The 22,098-nt window shown below is 41.8% G+C and overlaps 16 protein-coding genes across 16 annotated transcripts; 8 read left to right on the top strand and 8 right to left on the bottom strand.

Moving 5' to 3' along the window:
• Positions 1 to 817: 817 nt before the first annotated feature.
• On the top strand, positions 818 to 1,576 carry TbgDal_I2070 (hypothetical protein, conserved; the record flags this gene model as incomplete). The annotated part of the gene is made up of 1 exon (XM_011773180.1): positions 818 to 1,576. One exon carries the CDS (start codon positions 818 to 820, stop codon positions 1,574 to 1,576), a length of 759 nt encoding a protein of 252 aa, XP_011771482.1.
• A 1,509-nt stretch (positions 1,577 to 3,085) lies between these two features.
• On the top strand, positions 3,086 to 4,132 carry TbgDal_I2080 (leucine-rich repeat protein (LRRP), putative; the record flags this gene model as incomplete). Its single annotated transcript, XM_011773181.1, has 1 exon — positions 3,086 to 4,132. The coding sequence occupies one exon, from the start codon at positions 3,086 to 3,088 to the stop codon at positions 4,130 to 4,132; it is 1,047 nt and encodes a 348-aa protein (XP_011771483.1).
• Positions 4,133 to 4,535: 403 nt separating this feature from the next.
• TbgDal_I2090 (hypothetical protein, unlikely) lies at positions 4,536 to 4,751 on the top strand (the record flags this gene model as incomplete). The annotated part of the gene is made up of 1 exon (XM_011773182.1): positions 4,536 to 4,751. One exon carries the CDS (start codon positions 4,536 to 4,538, stop codon positions 4,749 to 4,751), a length of 216 nt encoding a protein of 71 aa, XP_011771484.1.
• A 1,334-nt stretch (positions 4,752 to 6,085) lies between these two features.
• Positions 6,086 to 6,451, top strand: TbgDal_I2100 (hypothetical protein, unlikely; the record flags this gene model as incomplete). Its single annotated transcript, XM_011773183.1, has 1 exon — positions 6,086 to 6,451. One exon carries the CDS (start codon positions 6,086 to 6,088, stop codon positions 6,449 to 6,451), a length of 366 nt encoding a protein of 121 aa, XP_011771485.1.
• A 48-nt stretch (positions 6,452 to 6,499) lies between these two features.
• On the top strand, positions 6,500 to 6,838 carry TbgDal_I2110 (T. brucei spp.-specific protein; the record flags this gene model as incomplete). The annotated part of the gene is made up of 1 exon (XM_011773184.1): positions 6,500 to 6,838. The coding sequence occupies one exon, from the start codon at positions 6,500 to 6,502 to the stop codon at positions 6,836 to 6,838; it is 339 nt and encodes a 112-aa protein (XP_011771486.1).
• A 346-nt stretch (positions 6,839 to 7,184) lies between these two features.
• Positions 7,185 to 7,502, bottom strand: TbgDal_I2120 (hypothetical protein, unlikely; the record flags this gene model as incomplete). The annotated part of the gene is made up of 1 exon (XM_011773185.1): positions 7,185 to 7,502. The coding sequence occupies one exon, from the start codon at positions 7,500 to 7,502 to the stop codon at positions 7,185 to 7,187; it is 318 nt and encodes a 105-aa protein (XP_011771487.1).
• Positions 7,503 to 8,050: 548 nt separating this feature from the next.
• On the bottom strand, positions 8,051 to 8,530 carry TbgDal_I2130 (hypothetical protein, unlikely; the record flags this gene model as incomplete). Its single annotated transcript, XM_011773186.1, has 1 exon — positions 8,051 to 8,530. One exon carries the CDS (start codon positions 8,528 to 8,530, stop codon positions 8,051 to 8,053), a length of 480 nt encoding a protein of 159 aa, XP_011771488.1.
• A 598-nt stretch (positions 8,531 to 9,128) lies between these two features.
• Positions 9,129 to 9,368, top strand: TbgDal_I2135 (hypothetical protein, unlikely; the record flags this gene model as incomplete). Its single annotated transcript, XM_011773187.1, has 1 exon — positions 9,129 to 9,368. The coding sequence occupies one exon, from the start codon at positions 9,129 to 9,131 to the stop codon at positions 9,366 to 9,368; it is 240 nt and encodes a 79-aa protein (XP_011771489.1).
• Positions 9,369 to 10,382: 1,014 nt separating this feature from the next.
• TbgDal_I2140 (hypothetical protein, conserved) lies at positions 10,383 to 10,871 on the bottom strand (the record flags this gene model as incomplete). The annotated part of the gene is made up of 1 exon (XM_011773188.1): positions 10,383 to 10,871. The coding sequence occupies one exon, from the start codon at positions 10,869 to 10,871 to the stop codon at positions 10,383 to 10,385; it is 489 nt and encodes a 162-aa protein (XP_011771490.1).
• Positions 10,872 to 11,426: 555 nt separating this feature from the next.
• TbgDal_I2150 (hypothetical protein, conserved) lies at positions 11,427 to 12,476 on the bottom strand (the record flags this gene model as incomplete). Its single annotated transcript, XM_011773189.1, has 1 exon — positions 11,427 to 12,476. The coding sequence occupies one exon, from the start codon at positions 12,474 to 12,476 to the stop codon at positions 11,427 to 11,429; it is 1,050 nt and encodes a 349-aa protein (XP_011771491.1).
• Positions 12,477 to 13,105: 629 nt separating this feature from the next.
• Positions 13,106 to 14,434, bottom strand: TbgDal_I2160 (hypothetical protein, conserved; the record flags this gene model as incomplete). Its single annotated transcript, XM_011773190.1, has 1 exon — positions 13,106 to 14,434. One exon carries the CDS (start codon positions 14,432 to 14,434, stop codon positions 13,106 to 13,108), a length of 1,329 nt encoding a protein of 442 aa, XP_011771492.1.
• Positions 14,435 to 16,096: 1,662 nt separating this feature from the next.
• Positions 16,097 to 16,306, bottom strand: TbgDal_I2165 (hypothetical protein, unlikely; the record flags this gene model as incomplete). The annotated part of the gene is made up of 1 exon (XM_011773191.1): positions 16,097 to 16,306. One exon carries the CDS (start codon positions 16,304 to 16,306, stop codon positions 16,097 to 16,099), a length of 210 nt encoding a protein of 69 aa, XP_011771493.1.
• Positions 16,307 to 16,438: 132 nt separating this feature from the next.
• On the bottom strand, positions 16,439 to 18,799 carry TbgDal_I2170 (hypothetical protein, conserved; the record flags this gene model as incomplete). The annotated part of the gene is made up of 1 exon (XM_011773192.1): positions 16,439 to 18,799. The coding sequence occupies one exon, from the start codon at positions 18,797 to 18,799 to the stop codon at positions 16,439 to 16,441; it is 2,361 nt and encodes a 786-aa protein (XP_011771494.1).
• Positions 18,800 to 19,074: 275 nt separating this feature from the next.
• On the top strand, positions 19,075 to 19,377 carry TbgDal_I2180 (hypothetical protein, unlikely; the record flags this gene model as incomplete). The annotated part of the gene is made up of 1 exon (XM_011773193.1): positions 19,075 to 19,377. The coding sequence occupies one exon, from the start codon at positions 19,075 to 19,077 to the stop codon at positions 19,375 to 19,377; it is 303 nt and encodes a 100-aa protein (XP_011771495.1).
• A 748-nt stretch (positions 19,378 to 20,125) lies between these two features.
• On the top strand, positions 20,126 to 20,452 carry TbgDal_I2190 (hypothetical protein, unlikely; the record flags this gene model as incomplete). Its single annotated transcript, XM_011773194.1, has 1 exon — positions 20,126 to 20,452. One exon carries the CDS (start codon positions 20,126 to 20,128, stop codon positions 20,450 to 20,452), a length of 327 nt encoding a protein of 108 aa, XP_011771496.1.
• A 713-nt stretch (positions 20,453 to 21,165) lies between these two features.
• TbgDal_I2200 (hypothetical protein) lies at positions 21,166 to 21,627 on the bottom strand (the record flags this gene model as incomplete). Its single annotated transcript, XM_011773195.1, has 1 exon — positions 21,166 to 21,627. One exon carries the CDS (start codon positions 21,625 to 21,627, stop codon positions 21,166 to 21,168), a length of 462 nt encoding a protein of 153 aa, XP_011771497.1.
• Between the last annotated feature and the right edge of the window lie 471 nt (positions 21,628 to 22,098).

The following is a 22,098-nucleotide window of genomic DNA, read 5'->3' on the forward strand; positions in this document are numbered from 1 at the left end:
CAGGCTGGAAAGTAAATTCTTTTCTGTTTCCATTTTGTTTTGTTGTTTAATTTTTTTTTCTTTTTTGTTTTCCGTTTTTGTTTTTTTTCGTTGTTGTCGTTGGCGTTGTGGCTCTGGTTGCTCTGTTTTCCTGTAGGTGCTGTTACTGAAATTATTAGCGATGCCAAATATTTGATACTCCCTTTTCCTGCACATGCAATATGCAACATGCACAGGCTTACGTGAGTAAAGTGTAAATCATTATTTTCTTCTTTATATGTGGAGAAAAAAAAATTTAATGGATTTTCAAAAAAAAAAAAAGGAAAAATACGTTCAAATCCGGATATTTCTCCCCTTCTTTTTTTTTTTGCATTTCTTTTCCGTTTTGTCATACATACGAGAAAGTAAAAGGAAGACCAAGAAAAGACCAAAAAGGAAAAAATATATATAGGATCTAAGTAAATAAAAGAAAAAGTTTTTGCTCATTACCACCAAAATATAACAAGAGTAAATAAAAGAGAGAAATTATTCGGTACAAGCATTTCATTTTATAGATTTTCGCATAAACATCATATCGCAATCCAAGAAAAAAAGAGAGAGATTAAGAGGAATATATATATACAAACATAAAGACGGAAAAGTAAAAAAAAAGAAAAAAAAGAGCAGCAACAACAATATAGCACTCAAGGAGAACAAGCACATTAATTAATCAACTGAGGAAGGCACGAGTGCGACCCAGAGGTTACACATACAAAAAAGAGGAAAAAGAACATAAACAAACAAAAATATAAGGAGAAGAGACAGAGAAACAAAAGGAAATAAATAAATAAATAAATAAATGGAAGAAGTACTCGATAACAAAGAGACCAACTTTGAAGCTGCAAATAATACCGGCAGCGAATGTGATGTAAGTTCCTGCGGCTCAAATAATGGCGTTGATGAGCATCGGAACCGAGTGGTGGCGCTGCGACCCGCTGATGCTCTCGACGCCCCGCTGCACTTAACGGAAATTCCCAAACAATTCCTTTTGGAGCCCGGAGCGGCGGGAGTTGGAGTTGGAATTGGAACCCGTCAGTTGGTTCTAAAAGACAAAACGGAAGCGGCGCAACGCTCATGGCCTCGTTTTCGCGTCCCTGTTGATCGACCGCTTCCCCGAGCCGTATGGTCCCCGAGTTGTCGCCGCCGTCGCCCATCACAAGTGGAAAGTTATCTGGCACCTCTTTTTACAGCGAGTGGTAATGAAGAAGAAAAAGCCAATTTATCATTTCTTCATCCCCCGGAAGGTAACCCACGGCAGGTGGTGGAGGAACGTAAAAGGCAGGAAATGTCACAAAGGTGGGTGGATGCTGAAGGAAATCCCCGCCTGTCAGTGGCGGAGGTTCCCATACGCGTACCAAACCTTAAAAAAAAGGTACCAAAAGATTTTGTCCCTCAATGCGCCCTTGTCTTTACGCAGTCGCGTATGGCTGAAGTGGAGGAGACGCGAAAGCGACAGGCGGAAATCGCGGAATTGTCGAGTAAACGGCTTTCAAGACAAATGAGGGACGATCGCTTCTCAGAGGAGCGACATGAGGAGGAAAACACACCAATGGCGTAAGTTGTTGCTGGCGGTTGTTTTGTTTTTGTTTTTGTTTTTGTTTTTGGTGGTGGTGGTGGTGATGTTGTTTCTGTTGGTGGATGAAAGAGGAGAGGAAGAGGAACGTGTATTATCTTGTTTTTGAGCCGGTGTTCTCTTGTCTAATGGTAAGTAAAAAAACAAAAACAAAAAAGGACCTGTGGAAAAGGCGTAATGCCTTCCTATTATACATACTGACAAGCTTTACGGAAAAAAAAAAAGAAAAGAAAAGAAAAGAAGGATCTCAGAATGAGGGTTAGTTAAGGTGTATATGTATATATTTTTATATTTTTTTTTCTTTTGTATTTTTCCATGATAGTTTCATATATCAGGAGTGGCATGTATGTATGTACGTACGAATGAATGAATGAATGAATGATTGAATAAAAGGGGGGGAGGGGAAAAAGAAAAAAAGAAAAGATGATGCAACGGCGCGTGGATGTGTTGATGCAGTGTTTGAGTTTTGTTTATATAGGTGCCTGTACGTGTGTTCAAAACGCAAGATTAGCAGATAATTTATATGCGCGCACAAACACATTTGCATTTACTCATATTCACGTGGCTCGGTGTGCATTGCACCTGCTTCTGCAAATGCGCATTGCATTGCACTTATTACACATTTATTTATGTTCGTAAAAGGCATGGACTCATGCGAACTTTGTAACGCTGTCAACGTATATGTGTATATATATATATATATATATATTCCACTTCTTTTTATTATTTCTCTCTTTTCTTTTCTTTTATCTTTTACATTTCAAAAGGGAAGGAAAGTGTGAAGACAGTATGGAGTCAAATCACTTTAAAAGGTGAGAAGGGATGAAACACGTGCAATTAAATTGCATATAATATACGAAATGCATATAATTTACATATTATATGAGCAACTGGAAGCAAAAAAAAAAAAGAAACGAAAAAAAAAAAAGGCATCATCGCGAATATTAAGTGCTTTGGAGATCGGACCGTTAAGACACGCGCAGGCGGGGTTCCCCAAAAGTTATCGGTGCCGTTTTTTTTTTTTTAATAAGAATAAAAATAAATAAAATTTACCGGGTTCCGTCAATATTTCACAGTGGTGGTCTCCCGATTCGCGACCCGTGCGGGTGGCGCCGTTTGTCATAACAAAAACAAGTTTAATGTGCAAAAGGCATTTAAAAAAGAAGGGGAAAAGGAAAAAAGCGGCTGAAAAAAGCGAAGTGAAGTAAAGTTTTTATTACTATTGTCGCTGCTATCACTATTATTATTATTATTACCATTGTAAAATGCCCCTGTTGCTACCTCGTCCATAAATATATGCTTAATGTTCACTTTGCATATCCATGAAGAGTTTGTTTGTTTTGTTTTGTCGAAACTGTTGGGCTATTCCGTACTGTGACAACAATGGAAACGGAAAAAGAACAACAACAATACTTCCAGGCTATTTACGTTTTCTAATGTTTCGTTTTGCCTTGCAAATATGTGAAAACGTGGGTTGGTTGAGGCCCAGGAAAGATGTCGACATCAAAATCTGAAAAAGGTGAAGAAAGTTTTGCAGAGGGAGAAAGCAATAACGAAAGTGATGATGACAGTAGCAATGATGGCGGGCATGAAGCAAATAATAATAATAATTGCAACAATGGAAGTGCTGAGGCCCGCACAAAAGAAGAGACACCGGTGGCACGGAACGGGAATAATAGCGAATCCCCGCCACAACAAGAAGAGAAACCCGCCACCCAGTCCAGTATTCTTGCGCTTTCTTGGTGTTGGGGAATGGTGGATCTTTTAAGGTTGAAAAATTTCACAGAGTTAACAGAGGTGAATGTTAACAACTGTGTTGACCTCGCAACTCTAATGGGACTGAAATATTGCAAGAAATTGAAAAGACTTAATCTCCACAAGTGTACAAAACTACAAGACCTGTCGGAAGCGGGGAGTTGCTGGAGGTTGGAGACTTTGATTGTGTGCGAATGCGAGCGACTCGAAAATTTGAGAGGGTTGGGGGGTCATCAGAGATTATCGTGCGTCAGAATTTCCCGCTGTGGGATGCTCGCCGAGGTAAACCTCGACGGTACCGTAAAGCTCAAAAAATTGTCCATTGACGAATGCTGGGCACTGAAGGAGGTTTATGTAACAAGATGTAAAACATTAGAATCGGTTGCACTTGTCGACTGCAGCCGACTAAAGAGTTTGTGTGGGCTCGTCCACCTGGTGTCTCTAAAATCACTTAATCTGGAGGGGTGCATAAGCATCGCGGAAATCGGGACCTTGAACACAAATAATAAGTTGGAAAGACTCAACCTTGGAAATTGCTTTATGTTGACAGATATGGAATTTCTGAATCACTGCATGAAGCTGAAGAGAGTGGTGGCTCTGGGAGTCCCCATAGATGAAGTGGTGAAGAGTAATTTAAGGAATAGGGGCGTCAGAGTTATTGATGAAAACGATGTGGATGAATCGTACAAGTGTTACCAACGACAATATCTGGAACGGGCATCCGTTGCGGAAAAGCCGTTACAGTGGGAGGAAAATGTTAAGGAAATTCTCTCGTACCCTCGTTAATGTGCCATACAAAACTATAGGCTTCGCAAACTAGTGAACATTATACATTGAACATATGTGCATACATGGCTGGTTTTGATTGCATTATGTCGCCAGCCTTCTAAAGCTGACAACGCTCAGCTTAGTTGACTTACGCTTTTTACATCCCAGCCCCTGCACGTGGTAGGGCTGGGGCACAAATGACACATAAAGAGAAAGAAGGAAACTAACGCAGAGAAATTGGAAATGAAGAGGGAGGAAGCCCTTCAGGTATTTGTCGTGTGGCATTTATGTTGCAGGTTTGCAAACTTTTTCTCTCAGTTACTTTACCACAAGGGAATGTAGAGACTGGATGAGGGAATTGTCCGTATGTCCGTCACGACAATGGCGGGGAGGAGGCGTGGGTGGGAAACGTAACTCAGGGATGGCTGCGCGTCGCCACAAAAGTGAGACACGGCCTGCCAGAACCCTGAGCCAGGCGAGTAACCAAGCACGACATCAGGTTAACGAAAACGGGGAGCAGGAGAACCTTGCGAGCTCCTCTTTTTTTTTCTTTTCCTCATGGTGTGGTGAGGCTGTGTCCCGTTTTAAACACCTAAAACACTTCCTGGCATCGCCGTCGAAGGGCAGACAGGAATAGACGCGAAATGTAACTGCACTTTTTCGCACTTGCCGGGGCGCGCCGCAAGGGGTGCACAAACAGCTGGGAGGGACAAGTCTGCCGGCACGCCCCTCATGTTTCATTGGGTTCCGACGCGACGCGGCAACGGGGACTCGCTTACAAACGGATTTGAAGAGAGGGGGACCACCCATAAGCGAATTTGTATTCGTTTTCCGGCGTGATGCTCCTCTTTTTCTTCCCCCACCTCGCCTGACGATACTGAACAAGCCGCTCACGGGCGTGGGCTCCTCAACTTCCGCCGCGGTACGGGCACAGGCGATGGAGCCGTCTCCTTGCCGTGCGGGTGAAAAGAGTTAGCCCCATCGTTCCATTCCGCACTTCGGCACCACCCTGCATTCAACCCCCAAGGAGAAATTGGCGCGCGGCTACCCACCCCCCGTCGTGGGATATCGCGGGTCCCAGCTCTGTCAGGCCCGTCAAAACGCGAAGATCCCTCATTTGCGCGATTTCATCACCCATGCCGACGATCCTTGGGCTCAATCAAAAACCCGGCGCGGCAACAGCAACAAACGACCCACTGCGGCGCACAAATTCAAATGAATCACGACTGCCATCCGACGGCATCTCATAAACCGGGATGCGCCGGGGCCCACAGCCGATCGCACACTTCTCTAAGTTATCACATCGTTCCAAACTCCTACCGGCAGCAAAAAGGCACGCCGAGGAAGCTTTTCTTTCCGCCCCCCCCCCCCCCAAACCGAAGGACTTACGAGTTTTCTTCAAGCAGGCAGCAGCGGCAATAAAGAGGGGGGCGATATATTCTGGGTCAAACAGACGCCGAGCAACATTCGCGGCGTCAGACCCAAAGCCAACGGAAGTAAAGAAGTTGCAACCGTAAAAACAGGAACACAAGCCAAAAATAAAAATGGTAAAGAAAAAAGGAAAAAAATGGGGACTGCGCGACTTAGCACGTGCACATTAACGACCGCAAAAGCAAGGAATACTCCGCACGTAATGCATTTACGTCGCTTAAACTTCATACGGTAGCAAGCACAACAAGCACACGCCACAGCGAGCATAAATACATATCAGATTCATCCATCTGCTTCCCATCGTATTGTAACAACGTTAGCAGACCTTTGCTTCATGCTGCAGCCCCTAATGATAAAGGTGACCATCCGATCCCACAACGCCAACCACGAAGATCCAAAGCACTCAAGATCGTTGGAGTTATTCACAAAAACATGCTTGGAAGCGTTTCATCGCTCCTTCACACAGTCCCTAAAGGTTTAAAAAGCGTTACCGCGATAGCAAGGAGACCCAAGTGAGTCACCCGTGCCAAAATTTTGAAGATGCCAACAAACAAAAATATATTTATCATCCTAGTTACGGTTCAAATATATTGGCCGGTGGGTGGACACGCACACACACACACACACACACACACACACACATGCAGTTCGCACATGTCAGGAAATTGTGCAGCAACGTTCTGCCTGAGGAATCAAAAGGTGAAAACGGCTGCCAAAACTTGCAATAGTGGGCACACCTCAGCTGGGAAAATCTTCACAACAATGGGGAAAGCAATGGTTAACCCTTCACTTGACTACCTGCAATACTCCACCGGAGGTGCCAATGACAGATGGCCACGCAACGGACTTCACCACGGGGACTTGGCTCGACCAAACAGTTACCAATACTTGGGCGTAGACCGTTGAGTGCAATGACACGATAACCACACCCCCCGGCACAACAAAGGTGGAACCATGGATTCGCCTTCGGAACCTCAAGAAGATAGACAACCCGCAGCGTCACATTTCATAGATTTCACGTTACACTGCGGCTCCTGCGCCAAAAAGAAACTGCACGTCCTTTCCTCCTTCCTTAACACCCTCCCCCACCCGTCAGTCAGAAGTTATTTCTCGCATCTTACTACAGGTGCATACGGAAAACAAGCGCCACATTCCCCTACCCACAACAAAGAGTTGGCGCTCGACCTACCATTCATACCCACATTCTTGTTTTCCCCCTTATCTCCCCACATGGTTTCAACTCCCGTCAACGGTTCACAAGTACCAGTATGCTTCCATAAGGCGAATATCTGACAAGAACAATTCTGTCCACAATGACCAATGTTTCCTGTGCGAATCACCGCAGTAAGGAAATGAAAGGGAATGAAAACCTTCACTTCCATTACCTTAAGCAATGAAAATTTACATTACACGACCTTTTTCCCACATACACCATGTTTCGCAGCACACAACAGCTATTCGCGAACCCTGAAGTCTGACTTTCCCTCAGTAACAGTCTGGTTGATAATGTCAAAGAAAACTCTCAAACATTAACCAAAGTCTTCGTAGCTTTTAAAAACATCAAGACCTGCATATCGGTTAATAGCCTACTCCTCTTGCAGACTTGCTCGACCATTTGATTACATACCCCAAGTCCTCATTATCGATTGACTCCCCGTTCCAACATATCAAGCAAAAGTTCCAAGTACCTCCTGTTTTGCCGTTGGAGCTGCTTCATTTGATTAGCAAATTCTACACGTATATCCTGCAGTTGTTTCTGCTGCTCATCTCTCAACTGCTCTGGTTGTGCAGTGGAAATAATACCCAACTTTCCCAGCTGTTGGCGCATATCCTCCGCCGTGCGTTCATCGTCATTCAAAGATGGCACAAAGTCGCTCAGAATATCCCTAGATCCCTTCAGCGTCTCCATCGACGATTTGGATTGATCTGGGGTGACATTTTCTGTCACTTGAAGCATCGTTTAGTGGCGCTTTCGCCGCTTGAAAGCCAGTGTGGGAAAGTGCACCCTGGCCCGTGACATTCCCTTGGCTCATCATCAAAACGGAAAAAATAAAGTCGTGCAGCTGTCTCGCGTCTTCCGTGGCCACAATATTTGTCAGAGCCTCGACGCCAAGTCAATGTGTAGGGAGTTAAGCTCTGTTTTGCCGGCCGACCGCCGATCAACGTCCCCCACCAAATCCCGAAGTGGTTTTCTGTGTACCTCGCCTCCGCGTCCGCAACAAACGTTCCACATAGTCACTCACTTTAACCCTCTTTTTTTGGAGCACGTGCGTGCGGTGCGGCGAATGCAAATAGAAACCGGTAAATATGTTTACAGTCCAAAGAGAAACAGCTCAGTGAAGAAATAGCAAGTTTTTCCGCAATGGTATCGCGATTGCGGCTCCCAATTTTCAACGTTCCTCAAACTACTGTTAGCCCAGCGACTCCCAACAAAAACAATTATATGGGACCAGATTAAACCAACTCTGACATTTTCACGACAGAACCACCCAGCTGAAGCACAACTCAATGGAACCACCCGAACAACAAAAAGCACATGTACTCAAATGGGGGGGTCCGAAGCCTTTCCCCAAACAAGCGCGGTATACCATTTCCTCGACAAAATAACACTGACAAAGAAACCGCACACACACACACACACACCTCCCATAAATTTACCCCAGCACATTCACTCACAAAGGCATAACCCGCATGAAAATGCATGCGCGTGCATGTGTTTGGCGGCATGTGCCATACGATGCCGCTTAGGAGTCGGGCGCAAAACAGGTTGTGTCTGCCGACATGGAAGAGGAAATTAGTGATTTTAGACGCACAACCGAAACTGCGACCACAAAAGAAATGGTTCAAGGCAATGGACCGGGCGGGGGACGGGAACCCCAAGCAGACATAACAACACAGTGAGAAATAATGAACGAAACATTTACCAGCAGAGAATGGGCCGCGCAAGGCGAACCCACAAGCAGAGAAACACAAACACATTAGCATATATTTATGTCGGTATGCTTCACCATACGGTTGTACAGTAACAGACGCCCCGTCGATAGACTCAACCGCTTTTTCTGCTCCTCTTTTTATTTACGGGAAAATGAGGAACTGAAATAATAATGACAGACTACAGCGTGTGTTTCACGCCTTGCACACACACCTAATTCGTAGCGACAAACTTACATAGGTTATTACGAGAGTAATCCTCTCCATGTGGTGAAAAGGTGAAAGGGAAAAGTAGCGCCTAGATGAGTTTTGCGCAACGCCCTAACTTGAACTCAGCTGCTACTGTATTTTTTTATTCTTTTTATTTTTCAACTTTTAGGACATGCGAACGCAACTGCATTACGCGTTGGGAAATATACACAGCAACAAAGCACTTCGGGATCGTGCCAAAACAACCATGCACGTATGTATGTATATTAATAAAATGCTTTTACTTGAAATGTAACCTCCCTAGAGCTCATTGGAAAATATAACGGCCCTTCCCGTCTACCCACCCTCCTCGCACAAAAACATACATACGTTTATGCATATGTGGATACATTTATAAGATATGCAATGGAAAGGGTGGGAAGGGAACAACAAGACGGAATTAATGGTAGGAGCCGTCATCTTACGCCTTTTGTCAGCCCTCTCCCATGGCACACGCGCACGCACTTGCACTTGCACTAAACACACTCCGAAAGCACAAGTCAGCGATTTGCGTGTAAAAACAAAAACACGAGCAGCCTCTACGGATGTAAAACAAAAAAAGCAAGTGGTTTCCATTAAACATAAGGCACGGCAAACAGCACAGATATTTTTCCAATTGCAAACTATTTTTCCACATGTATAACGTCATATTGTCTTACATTTTCCATGATGAGTATCTCACCACTGGAGTCACACAAATGTTCCTCTCATGTATTCGAATACCGACCTTCAGTACCGTGCCCACAAGTATGCACTCGTGAATTTCAACATCAAACATAATAAAGGCAGTCCATCACTTAAATATAAATGTGTGATAAGTTCGTTTCGGAGTTCCCGCGCCTTTTTTCTCTCTTCTTTTTCTTGTCCTATTATTGCCTTGTTATTATCATCACTATTGTTGTTGTTATTGCTTTTGTAAGCCCTTTCGACTAGTGTGCCAAACTTTCGCAATTCGGAAAGATCCGCCCCCGCTCAGCCCACACATACGCACTTCTCTGTTTTAACAGCACGGAGAGAGACGGATGTGTTTTCATGCGATAAATGATACACGGCTTGGTTTGTTTTGCTTCAGCCATATATGCTGCAAACCCAATCTCACATCTCCTTTATACGGCAAACTTATACGAAAATGAAACATAAAACCAAATAGTAGAGATACCTTTTTTTTAAAAAAAATTAGAAAAATAGAATTCAGCAAGTTGCCCTGAAAGGAAGGAAGATGTGCACCGCCCATAAACCACATACACACATACACACACACACATATGTGTGTACATATATGCAATGAGAAAACGAAAGAATTAATTAACTACATCACTTGAAGAAAAGGAAAAATACAAGAGAAATTCATGGGAATAATTTTTAAAATAACCAATAGGAACCATCATGGTCACCACCAGCATCAGCCATAAATAAATAAATGTGTGTAAAAGAGAGAGAGAAAAAAAAAGAGAAGAGCCTTCAAATGGCGGTAAGAGTGAAGTGAATAACAATAATAATAGTAATAGTAATAATAGTAATAGTAATAGTAATAATATTTTCTGTGGTGATAACAATAAAACACAATAAGTAGAAAGTGTAGGGGTGGGGAGAGACAGCTGAGCCGGGGCAGAGGAAAAGGAAATAAAAATAAAGGGAATGAGATGTTGTACACAAACTATTTGGATTTCTTCAGACGACTGAATTCCACAGTGAATTGCGATACGGATACCGCATTTCCCGATTTTTCATCATATTCCATCCAATCCGTGCTCAAATCCGCTGCCTCAAACGTCGCTCCCTCCGCTTCCACCACCCACTTGTCATCAATCTCCAATTCCGTAGGCGTCGCTCCCCGCACTTCAATTATCAGTATTGAATTCCCATCGCCTTTTCCATTATCCTCTTCAGGGCGGTACGTGCCGTAACTCTCGGGGTCAATATGTGCAGTGATGAGAGTTTTGCATGAAGCGCATTTGAAGGCGGCGTTACGCGTCCCGCCACCGCCGCTGTCACATTCCTCGCCCTCATCAACATAAACAAAATTAGGACTGAATTCCCTGCAGGCATCACATGTTACTTTCAAACCCCAGTTGCGAGGACGCATTGGGCGAATACAAACAACACCTTCCGTTTCAGCGGACACCGAAAGGCGGTAAAGTGGCATTCGTAAAACTTCAAAGGGATTTTTTTTTTAAAAAAAAGGGCTGTTAAGAGTTGAAAGGCAGTGACAGTGCGCAGCGGCTTGCGTGTGTAAGTAATAAATGTATTTGTTTGGCCTTCCGTATGTGTATCTGCAGGCTTACCTGCGTCTTTTCTTACTTGTTCGTATCTGCTATGAGTACAGAAATAGGGAGAGAGGAATACTGATGATGTCCCTCAATCCTTAAACGATATTTCACGTCCAACAATAATAGAGGAAAAAGTCTGGTGGCGGATGATGAGATTTTGTTGCTTTTTGGGGGAGGAGGGAAATAAAAAGGGGAAAAAGGAGAACAGAGCTTCAAAAAACAAAAAACAAAGGAAATTACGCCACGTGGTGGAGAAACATTGACAAGGAATACAGCAGAAACGGCCTGCGATGCGACACGGTGGACAAGAAAACCCCCACATTCTTGGAGGAAATTAATATTCGCGTGGTGACGGTAGTGGTTGGGGCGGTGACCACTTTAAAAAAAAAAAGAGAGAGAAAGGAAGGAAGGAAATGCAGAAACAGTGCAAGCTAAACACCTGCAATACGCTGCGTGCAATAGTCGTCAATGATAGCAACACAAGCTAATGCAAACTTACGCGCAACGTATGGATAATATGACTCTGGGGCATTAAACATAACACAATTTGCAGTAATGTGCCAAACTGCCTGCTCCAGTTCCTGTAGTGTCCTAATCACATTGCCCTTCTCTCCACTATTCGTTGCAATCGAAAAATGTGGTGGCTGAGAAACCGCAGATGCTCTCGATGTCACACCGCCATTTCCTCGCTCACGCTTCCGCGATCCAACGCCCACATTATTTTGCCCCGTAGGCAAGTAAGCACCTGACTGATGTTTGTGCAATTCATAATCACGACGGGCCGCTAACACACGCCTCTTGACGCACATCAGCGAGAGTGGCTGATGAATTACCGTAACATACGGCCCGGAACGGACGCCATTAAACTCCATCACGGTTGAAGGAACAACCGGGGCTAAAAACACGGCGGCGCCATCCACAAGGGTGAATTGTTGTACGAGATCAATGAGAATATCTGGGCTTATAAGTTCCCGCCGCAAATTGTGCCAGCGCGCCTTCTGCTCAGAAGTGAGTTTACGAAATGCCGCCTCCCGGCCGCAGAATCCACTTTCATCCCATACCGATGTTGCGACAGTTGGTGAACCACTTAAAACACCAACAGGAATCCCCGCTTCCCCGCCTGCTGCACCCGCTGACACTTTCGTCACATCCAACACTCCCACAGCCGCTGATGTTCCGGAAACGGAACTCCGATGAATGCCTGCTAATGTTGTTGCTGTTGTGGTGGTGGTGGTGCTTTCAATGCGCTGCCGCAGCTTTTCTGAGAGTTTATTACTAAAGTCCTTGCAGGCGGCTTCCATTGCGGGACGGCTCCCATGCACCTGAAGGTAATGATAATACAACTCCTTCACACGTGTCGCCGGGAGCATTAGTTTGGTGAGAGAATAAAAAAGAGATGAAATCAACAACCAGTCGTGCTCTTCCTCCTCGGGATCCACAAGTCGAACCATCAAACTCTGTAACACATCGACATGTCGCATATACCTCTTCTTTTTCTTTTCTTTTGAGTTGCACAGCCGTGTGGCCGTGAAGAACCGAAAGAAGAGTCAACAGCACTACTAAGAGGAGGGGGAAAAAAAGCGCACACACAAGTATATCTTACCTGAAGTTATTCAAATATATATATATATTTTTTTTTTTTTTGATTGTGTGTTTAATGTATATCTATGTATATATGTATATACTCACACTCGCCTTATTCTTGCGTCCCGCCATCCAAGAAATAAAAAGGAAGCCAGAGATGTTGTGAGCGAAAGCTGTTGCACACGGGGATGTTAATCAAACAATAAGCAGCAGAAGATGCGGATGAAAAAAACAACAAAAGAAACCATTAAACATGTGGAATGGCGTTCGCATCTACACGTATATACGTGTGTATGTGCCCTTGACCGGAAAAAAAAAAAAAGTAAGCAAACGCTTCTCTGAAAAGTCTTTTCTTTTAAAAAAAAAAAAACAGAATCGTTGAATGTACAGTGACAAAACACAGAAGCACACAAACACAAACTCAATCAGACAGAGAGATATACGCACACACACATACATATATATATATATATATATATATATATATATCACACCTGCGGTTGATCCTCCTTCAAACAAACATCCCTCACTCTTTTCGCTCTTTCTTCCTCTGCGAAGCGGAAACATCCACGCGGAGAACCTCACGTTTGCGCTTTTTCTTCACGGAAAGCGGGTTTGGACCACGTGCCTTTCGCCTGCTGGAATGTTTCACAAATGCTGAAACTGAACTATCACCACTACGACTAGTAACTGCTGCGTCTCTTTGCGACTTTCCCTTTGCAACACGCGGAATCCCATCTGTAACTGATTTGATGTTATCAAACCCACGGGCACGTTTCAGAGGAGGCTCGGCACCAGGCACAAGATTAGCGGAAAGATGTCGCATAAAAGCGATGTCTGCTTCTGAAAGGCCCTTATGGCCCCCAACTCGCACACCACCGCAGTGGAAATCATTATGGACATCACCGCTCCCACTACTTCCATAACTTTTATTATGGTTATAATTACTGCTATTGGCATTGCGGTTATTCATCTTACCGCTTCCTTCATAATTAAAGGAGTCCCCGTTCCTTTCTATCCACAGCGCCGTTGGCATTGTCGTCAGACGTATGAGAGCCGAATCCGCTGGAAGTAGTCGACGCACATCATGAGATTGTGTGGCCACAAAAAAGAAATTAGCGTTCTTACCGCCATGCACGGAGTAGCCGTGTGGTTTCCCTGAAGCCACTTCAGTTATGAATTGTGTCACCGCCTTTCCTTCATTCCGGCCTCCCGATTCTGATGAAACTTCAGCTGTAGAAGTTGTTTCTCTATTCTGATATCCCACACACATTAATCCCTTTAATAAAGCTTCAGCTACGGCACCGAGGCCGCACTTCTTAATTCCTCCTCCGGCATGTGACGCGCTTGAAATATTTTTGCCGTGTCCCTTTGAACCCCGATTCGTTACCTTCTCAACATCATTTTTTTCCTCACGCTGCACCATACGCCGCAGAGCTGTTGCAGTTTCGGGTAAATAATACAATGAGAGATTAATACCTTTTTGTTGCTTAGACTTTTCAGCGGGTTCGGAATCACTTTGAGTCGTCTGGGAAGCGGCTGCTGCAAATGTCTCATGCATAAGTGCCTTTAGAGTCCGCACAGGCGGCTCATGCATTTCGCTAATCCCATTTTTATTATTATTATTATTATTATTTTTATTATTGTTGTTAATATTGTTATTAATACCGCTGCTAGTCCCTCCTCCTCCTCCTCCTCCCATGCTAAAGTTATTATTACAGATAGCATGGCCAACTGCACGCAAAAAAGAGGCATCACAAAGTATATTATAACTATCTAAGCAAAGCCCATGTTCAGCACTAAGTATCCGCAAACGCCGCTTATTGGCGTGGGCACGCAATACCCTGCGCTTCATCTTGTGATATCCCTTAACCGCAAATACTAATAATAACAATAATAATAATAATAGTGACGGTGGTAGCAATTTAAAAAAATATGTAAATAAGTAAATAAATAAGGGGGGAAAAAAAAAAAGAAAGAGCACAGATGCGGAAAAGAAAAGTAGTAGCAAACACGCTGAAAGACAAAATCAACATCCGGATTCAGGATATCACACACGTCACCGAAACACGTGGAGAATTACAAAATACCAAAAGTAGGCGGTTGAGGCAAAAGCAAAAAAAATAAAAAAATAAAAAACAGCAACAACAACAACAACGGGAGGGGGAGTCCAAACACACATACGCAAATATTTTATCATGGAAAACGCACTTCATGATGTCATTACCATAACGCCAAAGCGGGATTCATGCGCTCAACTATAGAAAATGGTGAAGCAATCTTATGCATAAAACTATACACTAAAGGAAAAAAGAGAAAACGAAAAAGAAAAAAGAAAAAACAGAATCCTCGAGCCTCTTCATGTCACGACTAATTAATGAACCTAAAACATCAAACCTTTCAAGTGGAGACACTAAAATAATTTTCTTTTTAAAAAAAAAAAAAGAATAATGAAGAATAATGAAGAGAATTCGATGAGAGCAATGGCGTCTTCCCACAACATAAATGAAAAAAAAAAGGAAAAAAAGAAGTTACTCCTCCACACCTTTTAGGTCGAAACATCATTTCACAAGAGGGACGTAAGTGACCTCTTGTGAAATGAAGCAAACCTTAAAGAGTTTAAACACTTGCGGGACTCGAGTCTACGCGCCAAACCCTTTTTTTTATAATTCTCCTCCCGCCATATATTACAGTTAGTGGTGATATTGATAGTTCACACCCTCATAACCACTACACGTAATAGAAGGAAATGAATTAATAATATTAATAACATTAATAATATTAATAATAAAACAGACTGATACAATGTTGCAATTTTTGTTAGACAAATACAAACTTTTCCACCATAAAAGTTTTACACACACACACACACATAAATATATATATATAATAAATATATATATATAAAGGGGGAGAGAAAGAAGGGGATAGAGACGTTGGTAACGAAATACAAGCGGGAATGAAACGATTATGGTAATGATGGTAATGCTAATAATGGTGATGGAACGAAAAGAAGAAAGGAGGAAAAGGAAAGGAAAGGAAAGGAAAGGAAATAATACGCAACAAAATTACAAAGAATACACAAAAAGAAAAAAAAGAAGGAAGGAAAGAAAGAAAGAGACTACGGGGTGGAAGATCAACCAACCAAAAAAAAAAACAAGGAAGGTGATCACAAGATACTTGACGCTACATCTTTACATGTAATTTTTATTTATTCATTTCTTCACAATAATCCTCCTTTTCCTTTCTTTTCCTTTTGTTGATTCCGTTCCCCCGCTTCCATCAAATAACTCCGCACAGTTTGGTCATTTCACTAATTGCTACTCCCCAGAAACGGGAACTCACTTACGCACCTGCTCTGATGCTTCATATACTTTTGTTTTTGTCTCTTTTAAATCACTTTTTGTTTTTTTCTTCTCCTTTTTTTTTATTTAAGAAAAAAAAAATCAAAATTCCTTCTTCGTTTCCTCATCCCCCTTTTTTTTTTGTTAATCTTCCCCCTCGCATCACGCCAAACTTACTCACCAAATATATATATTTCATGCATAAAAATGCACATGCAATAAACGGAAACAAAAAACAGGAGGAGAAAACAACATAGAAAAGGATGCAAAATGCGTACAGACACAAAAAAAAAAAAGAAAATACATGCAGCCACTGGGTATTGCAAATATAAAAAAAAAGGGAAAAAGGGAAGGGAACTTTCACACGCAAAACAATTGCACATGCAGCTTCCCCCATTCACATACGCCCACACACACACACACATACACATATATATATATTTTTATATACGTGTGTTTATGAACATTTGTGTGACGAAGGAGTTCTCATATCTCCTCTATACATTTCCCCCACTCTACCACAGCCGCACTCTTGTTTTCTTATGTAATTGTTCAGTATCTTCATCATCACTCGCATCGGAGCCTTCATATTCCTCTCCATCAGTGCGAGATCCTCCATCAGACTCACCTGCATCAGTCGCACGATTTATAACCGCCCTGAAAAATGAAGCAAATGTGTTCATACAACCATTACGTTTGGGCTCCCGCTCACGCCGACGCCGCTTCTTACGATCACCACCACTGAAAGCGCTAGGATGAAATAATGAAGTTCGACTGTCAGCGTCATCATCATCATCAACATCAACATCATCGTCATTCTCATCGCGGCAACCGGCAGCATTTCCCTCCCCATTATTTGTTTCATTACTTGGACGCACCTTCCTTTTATTGGCTTCAACAACAACAGCTGCATCCGCCACAGTTCCATCTCGCACCGCAACTGCAGCACATTCATCCTTCAATTGTACAACGAGAGCACCGTTGCCAAGTTCCTTCGGCGCATTAACAGTTTGAATATCAGAAGATGATTGCAGTTTCTTATCACTGCACACGACTGCACTTCCCTCATTTCCGCTGGTCGGGACGCTGATGCAAATGTTTTCAACATGCTGCGGAGGCATCGAAACATTTTGGTTGGCCATAACACCCGTTACACCATTAGCAGCAACAAAAGTAGTAGTGGTAGAAGCTGTTGTTGCTGTTGTAGTGTCGTCACCAACACGAGTGCTATCATAACGTGTTAAAGGGAGAACTGTAGTCCCAATCATACGCATCACTGGAGATGGTGCAGCATTTACTTGAGGATATGTTGCACGACAGTCGGGAGCACCACCAGTTTGGCAACTTGACCTTATGGATGACAGGCGGCATTCCGCAATTGAAGCTGCCGCCGTCGTTGCCGATGGGGTGGACACCGCCCAGCAACTCGACGCCCTGTCGTTTGCAGAAGCCGGCCCCTCCTGCTGTTGTTGATGTTGATGTGGTGATAATACCGTGCCGATATCGATGCCAGCAGACCAGGAACGGAGAGTTTCGTGAAGCTGGTCTGCAGAAGCCTGAACCTGAACAATGGCCTCCAGCCAACCCTTCACGGTGGATAATTCCGTGTCTATCTGTCGTCGCCTTGCTTCATATTCCTCCATCGTGGGATCGTAACTGTCCATAGCAGCCAAACGCTCATCGAGGCGTCCCGCTTCCTCTACACGGTTGGAACCGAGGCGGGCGATACGAGTTCTCATATCGTTCAGTCGTTCCCGTGCGTCGTTACACAACCCTTGCAAAGCAACCAATGCTCGGTTTGCCGTTACATTTTCCTTTAGTCCACGCAATAAATCGCCACAACTGGCGCCCACAACCTCCTCCCACTGTTGCCGCAACCGAAGTCCACACACATGAACAGTAACCTGAAGGTCATCAACAGGATGCCCGCCAAGCGACAACTGCTCCCGTTGGGGTGGTACTACAAAAGGGAACCCGAGGGACTGGCCATTATTATGAGAAGGAGATTTGGTCTGAATATCCCCCAGAGCAGCGCACACTTGATCTTGTTCCTCCCGAAGTTTCTTGAAGCTCTGAGCAAATGTTCCCACATGCGACAGAATTCCCTTGCATTCACTTAAATCAACGTCCACCCGCGAACGGCCTCGCTGCCCCTTGACTGAACCGACAGGACCATTTGGCACCATGTGCTGCAGCGGTTGCTGCGGAGATGTAAATAAAAAGCTGTCCGTTAAGGAAGCAGCTGATGTTGCCTGAAATGAAGCGGCAGCACATTCAATAGCCTTTTGAAGCTCATCCCAACGCCGAAGTATGGCCTCACCTTCTTCGAGCCGCTGTTTAACTTGCATCCGAGCCACTGCGTAACGCCCCAACGCAAATTCAATTATGGAAACGGCTTCCTTCTCCTCAGGCCGGATCGAGCGGTCAGACATAAATTTTTGCATTTCAGCCACACAACCTGGCAATGCGGGGTTGAAGTCGGCAGTAGCCCCCAACGTTGCCGAATTGTTGGATAAACGAGAAACGGAAACATCCTCCTTCGAGGCCTCTACGTGACTGTTTACCACATTATTGGAAATGGCAACACTGTTGGGAGCGGAGGATGCGACATAACTACTGAAAATATCAAAAGGGTTGTTTGTGGCATTGCAACCGCTAGCAGCTGTCACCACCTGCACATCATTATTAACAGTTCCGGTTCCGCCGCATTGCGTGGATAAGCAGCCGGGTTGCGGTATGGTGGCGTTGGTGTTGGTGTTGGAATGGTTAAATGGTGTAAAGTGAGTTGACATGGTAGAAGAAACCGCATCACTTTTAACACCCGCTAAACCATTGGAATTCCGCGCTGTGACCTGCGATGGCAGGAAGGAGGTCATTTTGGAAATGGAAACGTGTGTAATAACGAGAGGGAAAAGATAACTAAAAGAAAAATAATTATAATAATAATAATTATATATATATATTTATTTATTTATTTATATATAGAAGAAGATGGGGGGAAGAAAAAAAAAAAGAGATGAATTGATTGCAGAGACTGAGTGGAAGGAACACAAACGCAAATGCACATACTTGTTAGCGATGGGGGAGAAGAAAAAAAAAAAAGGTGCTAAAGCACCAGAGGAAAAGAAGAAGGAAATTTTTAAAAAAAAAAATGAAACAACAAAACAGGGGAGATGTAAAATTTGACCAAGCAATAAAACAATCAAACAAAAAGAAGGAAAAAAAAAGATACCTCAGGCAGAAAATGACTCAAAGGAGTGAACCAAACACATTTGTTATCATCATCCTCCTCTTCGTACATTTTTTTTTTTTGCTTTGCTTTTTTTTTTTGCTTTGCTTTGCGCATGTTTGTGTGTCTTCTTATCCCTCAGTGCAGGAAACGGCCAAACTCATCAGTTATCATTCACAAAAAACAAAAAAAAATGCGGTAATTTGTCCCGTCATTTTCGTTTAGTACTGTAAAGTAAAGGGACGCCTCACGATAATAAGAAAATGATGAAACTGTAGTTTTTGTTTCGTTATCTTTTTTTTTCTTTTTTTTTTTTACCTTTGCCTCTTTTAAGTGAGGTAAAGGTAAAAAAGAAAAAAAAGAAAAAAGAAAAAAAATTAGTTCACGGGAAAACAACTTCACAACTGATATGCAAGCATGCAAAAGTAAGCAATAAATTGTAAGAGGCAGAAAAAAAAACAAAAAAAACAAAAAAAAAGAAAAAAAGAAGTTTGAAAGGTATTCAAAACAAAACAAAACAAAATTAAAAAGAATCGAAGCAACTTCACAAAGAAAAAAAGAAAAAGAAAAAGAGGGTACACAAAAATGAATCAATGTCACAACGAGAGAAATAAATAAATGAGAAGATATTTGCCACACAGAATGGAGGGAGGTACACACTGAAGGGGAAAAAGTAAATAAATATTATGAAAGTATTGAAACCGCTTGACGGAATAAACAATGATAACAATAATAAAGGGAAATAAAAGGGAAATAAAAGGTGCCTCAAATTACCGTAATGATACCGCGAAGCAGAGGTACCCGCCGCCATCAAACAAATGATGGTAACGTCAATTTAAAAAATATAAATATATACAAAAGATGTGAAAAAAAAAAAAATCACGGCGAAAGAGATCTCAGAAAAAAATTAACAAAGGATGAAAAGGACATATGTGTGTGTGAGTGTGTGAGTGAGTGAGTCACCTCATACAAAATGCTCCTTTTTTTTTTGTTTTGTTTGAGCCATCAGCACCTTTCTTTTTTTTTTTTTAATCCATTATTATTGTTAATAATCCTCATCTCAACATCTTCTCTTGTATTTTCTTTTTTTTTTCTTTTACACTTCATTTCATCATCGTCGGCTCATCGTCGGCTCATCCCCATTTCAAACACCGTCATTTCAACCTTTCATTTCCCTTTCAAACACATAAACACACGTAAGAGAAAAAAAAAAAAGAAAAGAAAAACAAAGCTCCAGAAGGGGGGAGGAAAAAGAAAAAAAAAGATGTATAAATTTAAATATAACCAAATATTCGTATAATTTTGTGTGTTTTTGTTTCTTTTTTTTTTCTTTTAATTTTTCTCTTTTAGTGTTTGTTACTCCCGTCACCTCCATTCATTCATTCATTCATGCAACATTCTCTCTTGTATTTTCTTTTATTTTCTCTCTTACATCATTTCTCTTGTCCGTATGTGACTTTGCGCGTGTGAGGTTTCTTTTTTTTTTTTCCTCTCTCTCTCTCCACCTTCATTTGAACCTCCTCAAACGCAAAAAAAAAAAAGAAAAAAATGTGTGCTTGTATATATACGTTTAAACATACGTATATATATATATATATATATATAAATATATGTGTGTGTGTGTATGTGTTTATGTAAAAGGCATAATTCACTGGGCAGCAGTTCCTTCCAACAGAGTTGAAATAATTGTAATGACTGCATGACACTCAGCCATTTATTTATTTATTTATTTATTTATCTAAAATATTGACGGTTTCGATGCATCCGCAACGGCAGGCGGTTACGTGTGCTCTCTCATTTTCCTTTCAGTTCCTTCACACATTTGCGTCTTCATAAGTACATTTATACTCAATAGTCTCATTATTTCCAACAATGATATAATAATAACAAATTTATGTTGTTAAGAATGATATCAAAAACATTTCTTTTTATCATTGTTATTATTTGCATATTTCTTTTTTTTTTCATTTTAACCTGTTCATATCTTACAACTGCTCCGTGTAATCCTCTCCATTAAATATCGTCATTTTGTCTTTCTTTTTTTTTTTCTCTACCTTTTTTTTTCTTTTCTTTTTCCTGAACTCTTTCCTCTTCAGCTTGAGTGGAAAAAAAAAAAAACACAAACACACACACACACACACAAAACAAAAAAAAAATTTGGAGGAAGCGGGAACAGAGAAAGAAAGAAAAAAAAACAATAATAATAATAATAATAATAATAATAACTATAACAACAGCAGGAGCGCGCGCCTTTGCTTCATTCCTTTCTCTTTTTTTTTTCCGTTTCACTCGTTCATTTTCTTTACTTTTCTTTTTCTTTTTCTTTTTCTTTTCAATAATCATAATCATAGCAGAAACGAAAAGGAAGTGAAATAACGTGAAGCAAAAAAGAAAGTGAATACCATTGAGATACTGAAGTGTATAAGTAAAGTATATATAAATATAAACATAAATAATATATAAACCAAAATGCATGTATATTTATTTATAATTTCATGTGGCCGCGGAAGCTCACCGGCGCCCATACTCTAAAAAGAAAAAAGAAGAAAAAACATAAGAAGTATAATATTAATATTATTAATAATAATAATAATAATAGTACGATATAATAAAATACCCTTTCAGTATTTGTCATCATTATTTGAAGAAAAAAAACAAGAAAAGAAAAGAAAGGGGAGGAAATTACGAAGTTTGTCGTTTTGTTTTTTTTTCCCCCCTTTTCGAAGGGGGGGGGGGTGTTGCTGGTTTACATTTCATTTTTTTATTTTTTTATTATTGTTATTTTTCCTCTACACCAAAAAAAAAAAAAGACGATGGACAGCACAACGATGATATTTAAAAAAAAAAAGGAAAAAAAAAAGAACAATGATGGTACAATAATAACCGAACAAAACAAAACAAAATAAAACAAAAAAAAAGAAAAGAAACAAATGAAGCGGAGGAAAT

The sequence above is a fragment of the Trypanosoma brucei genome, chromosome 1, assembly GCF_000210295.1.
Source record: "Trypanosoma brucei gambiense DAL972 chromosome 1, complete sequence".
Lineage (NCBI taxonomy): Eukaryota > Euglenozoa > Kinetoplastea > Trypanosomatida > Trypanosomatidae > Trypanosoma > Trypanosoma brucei.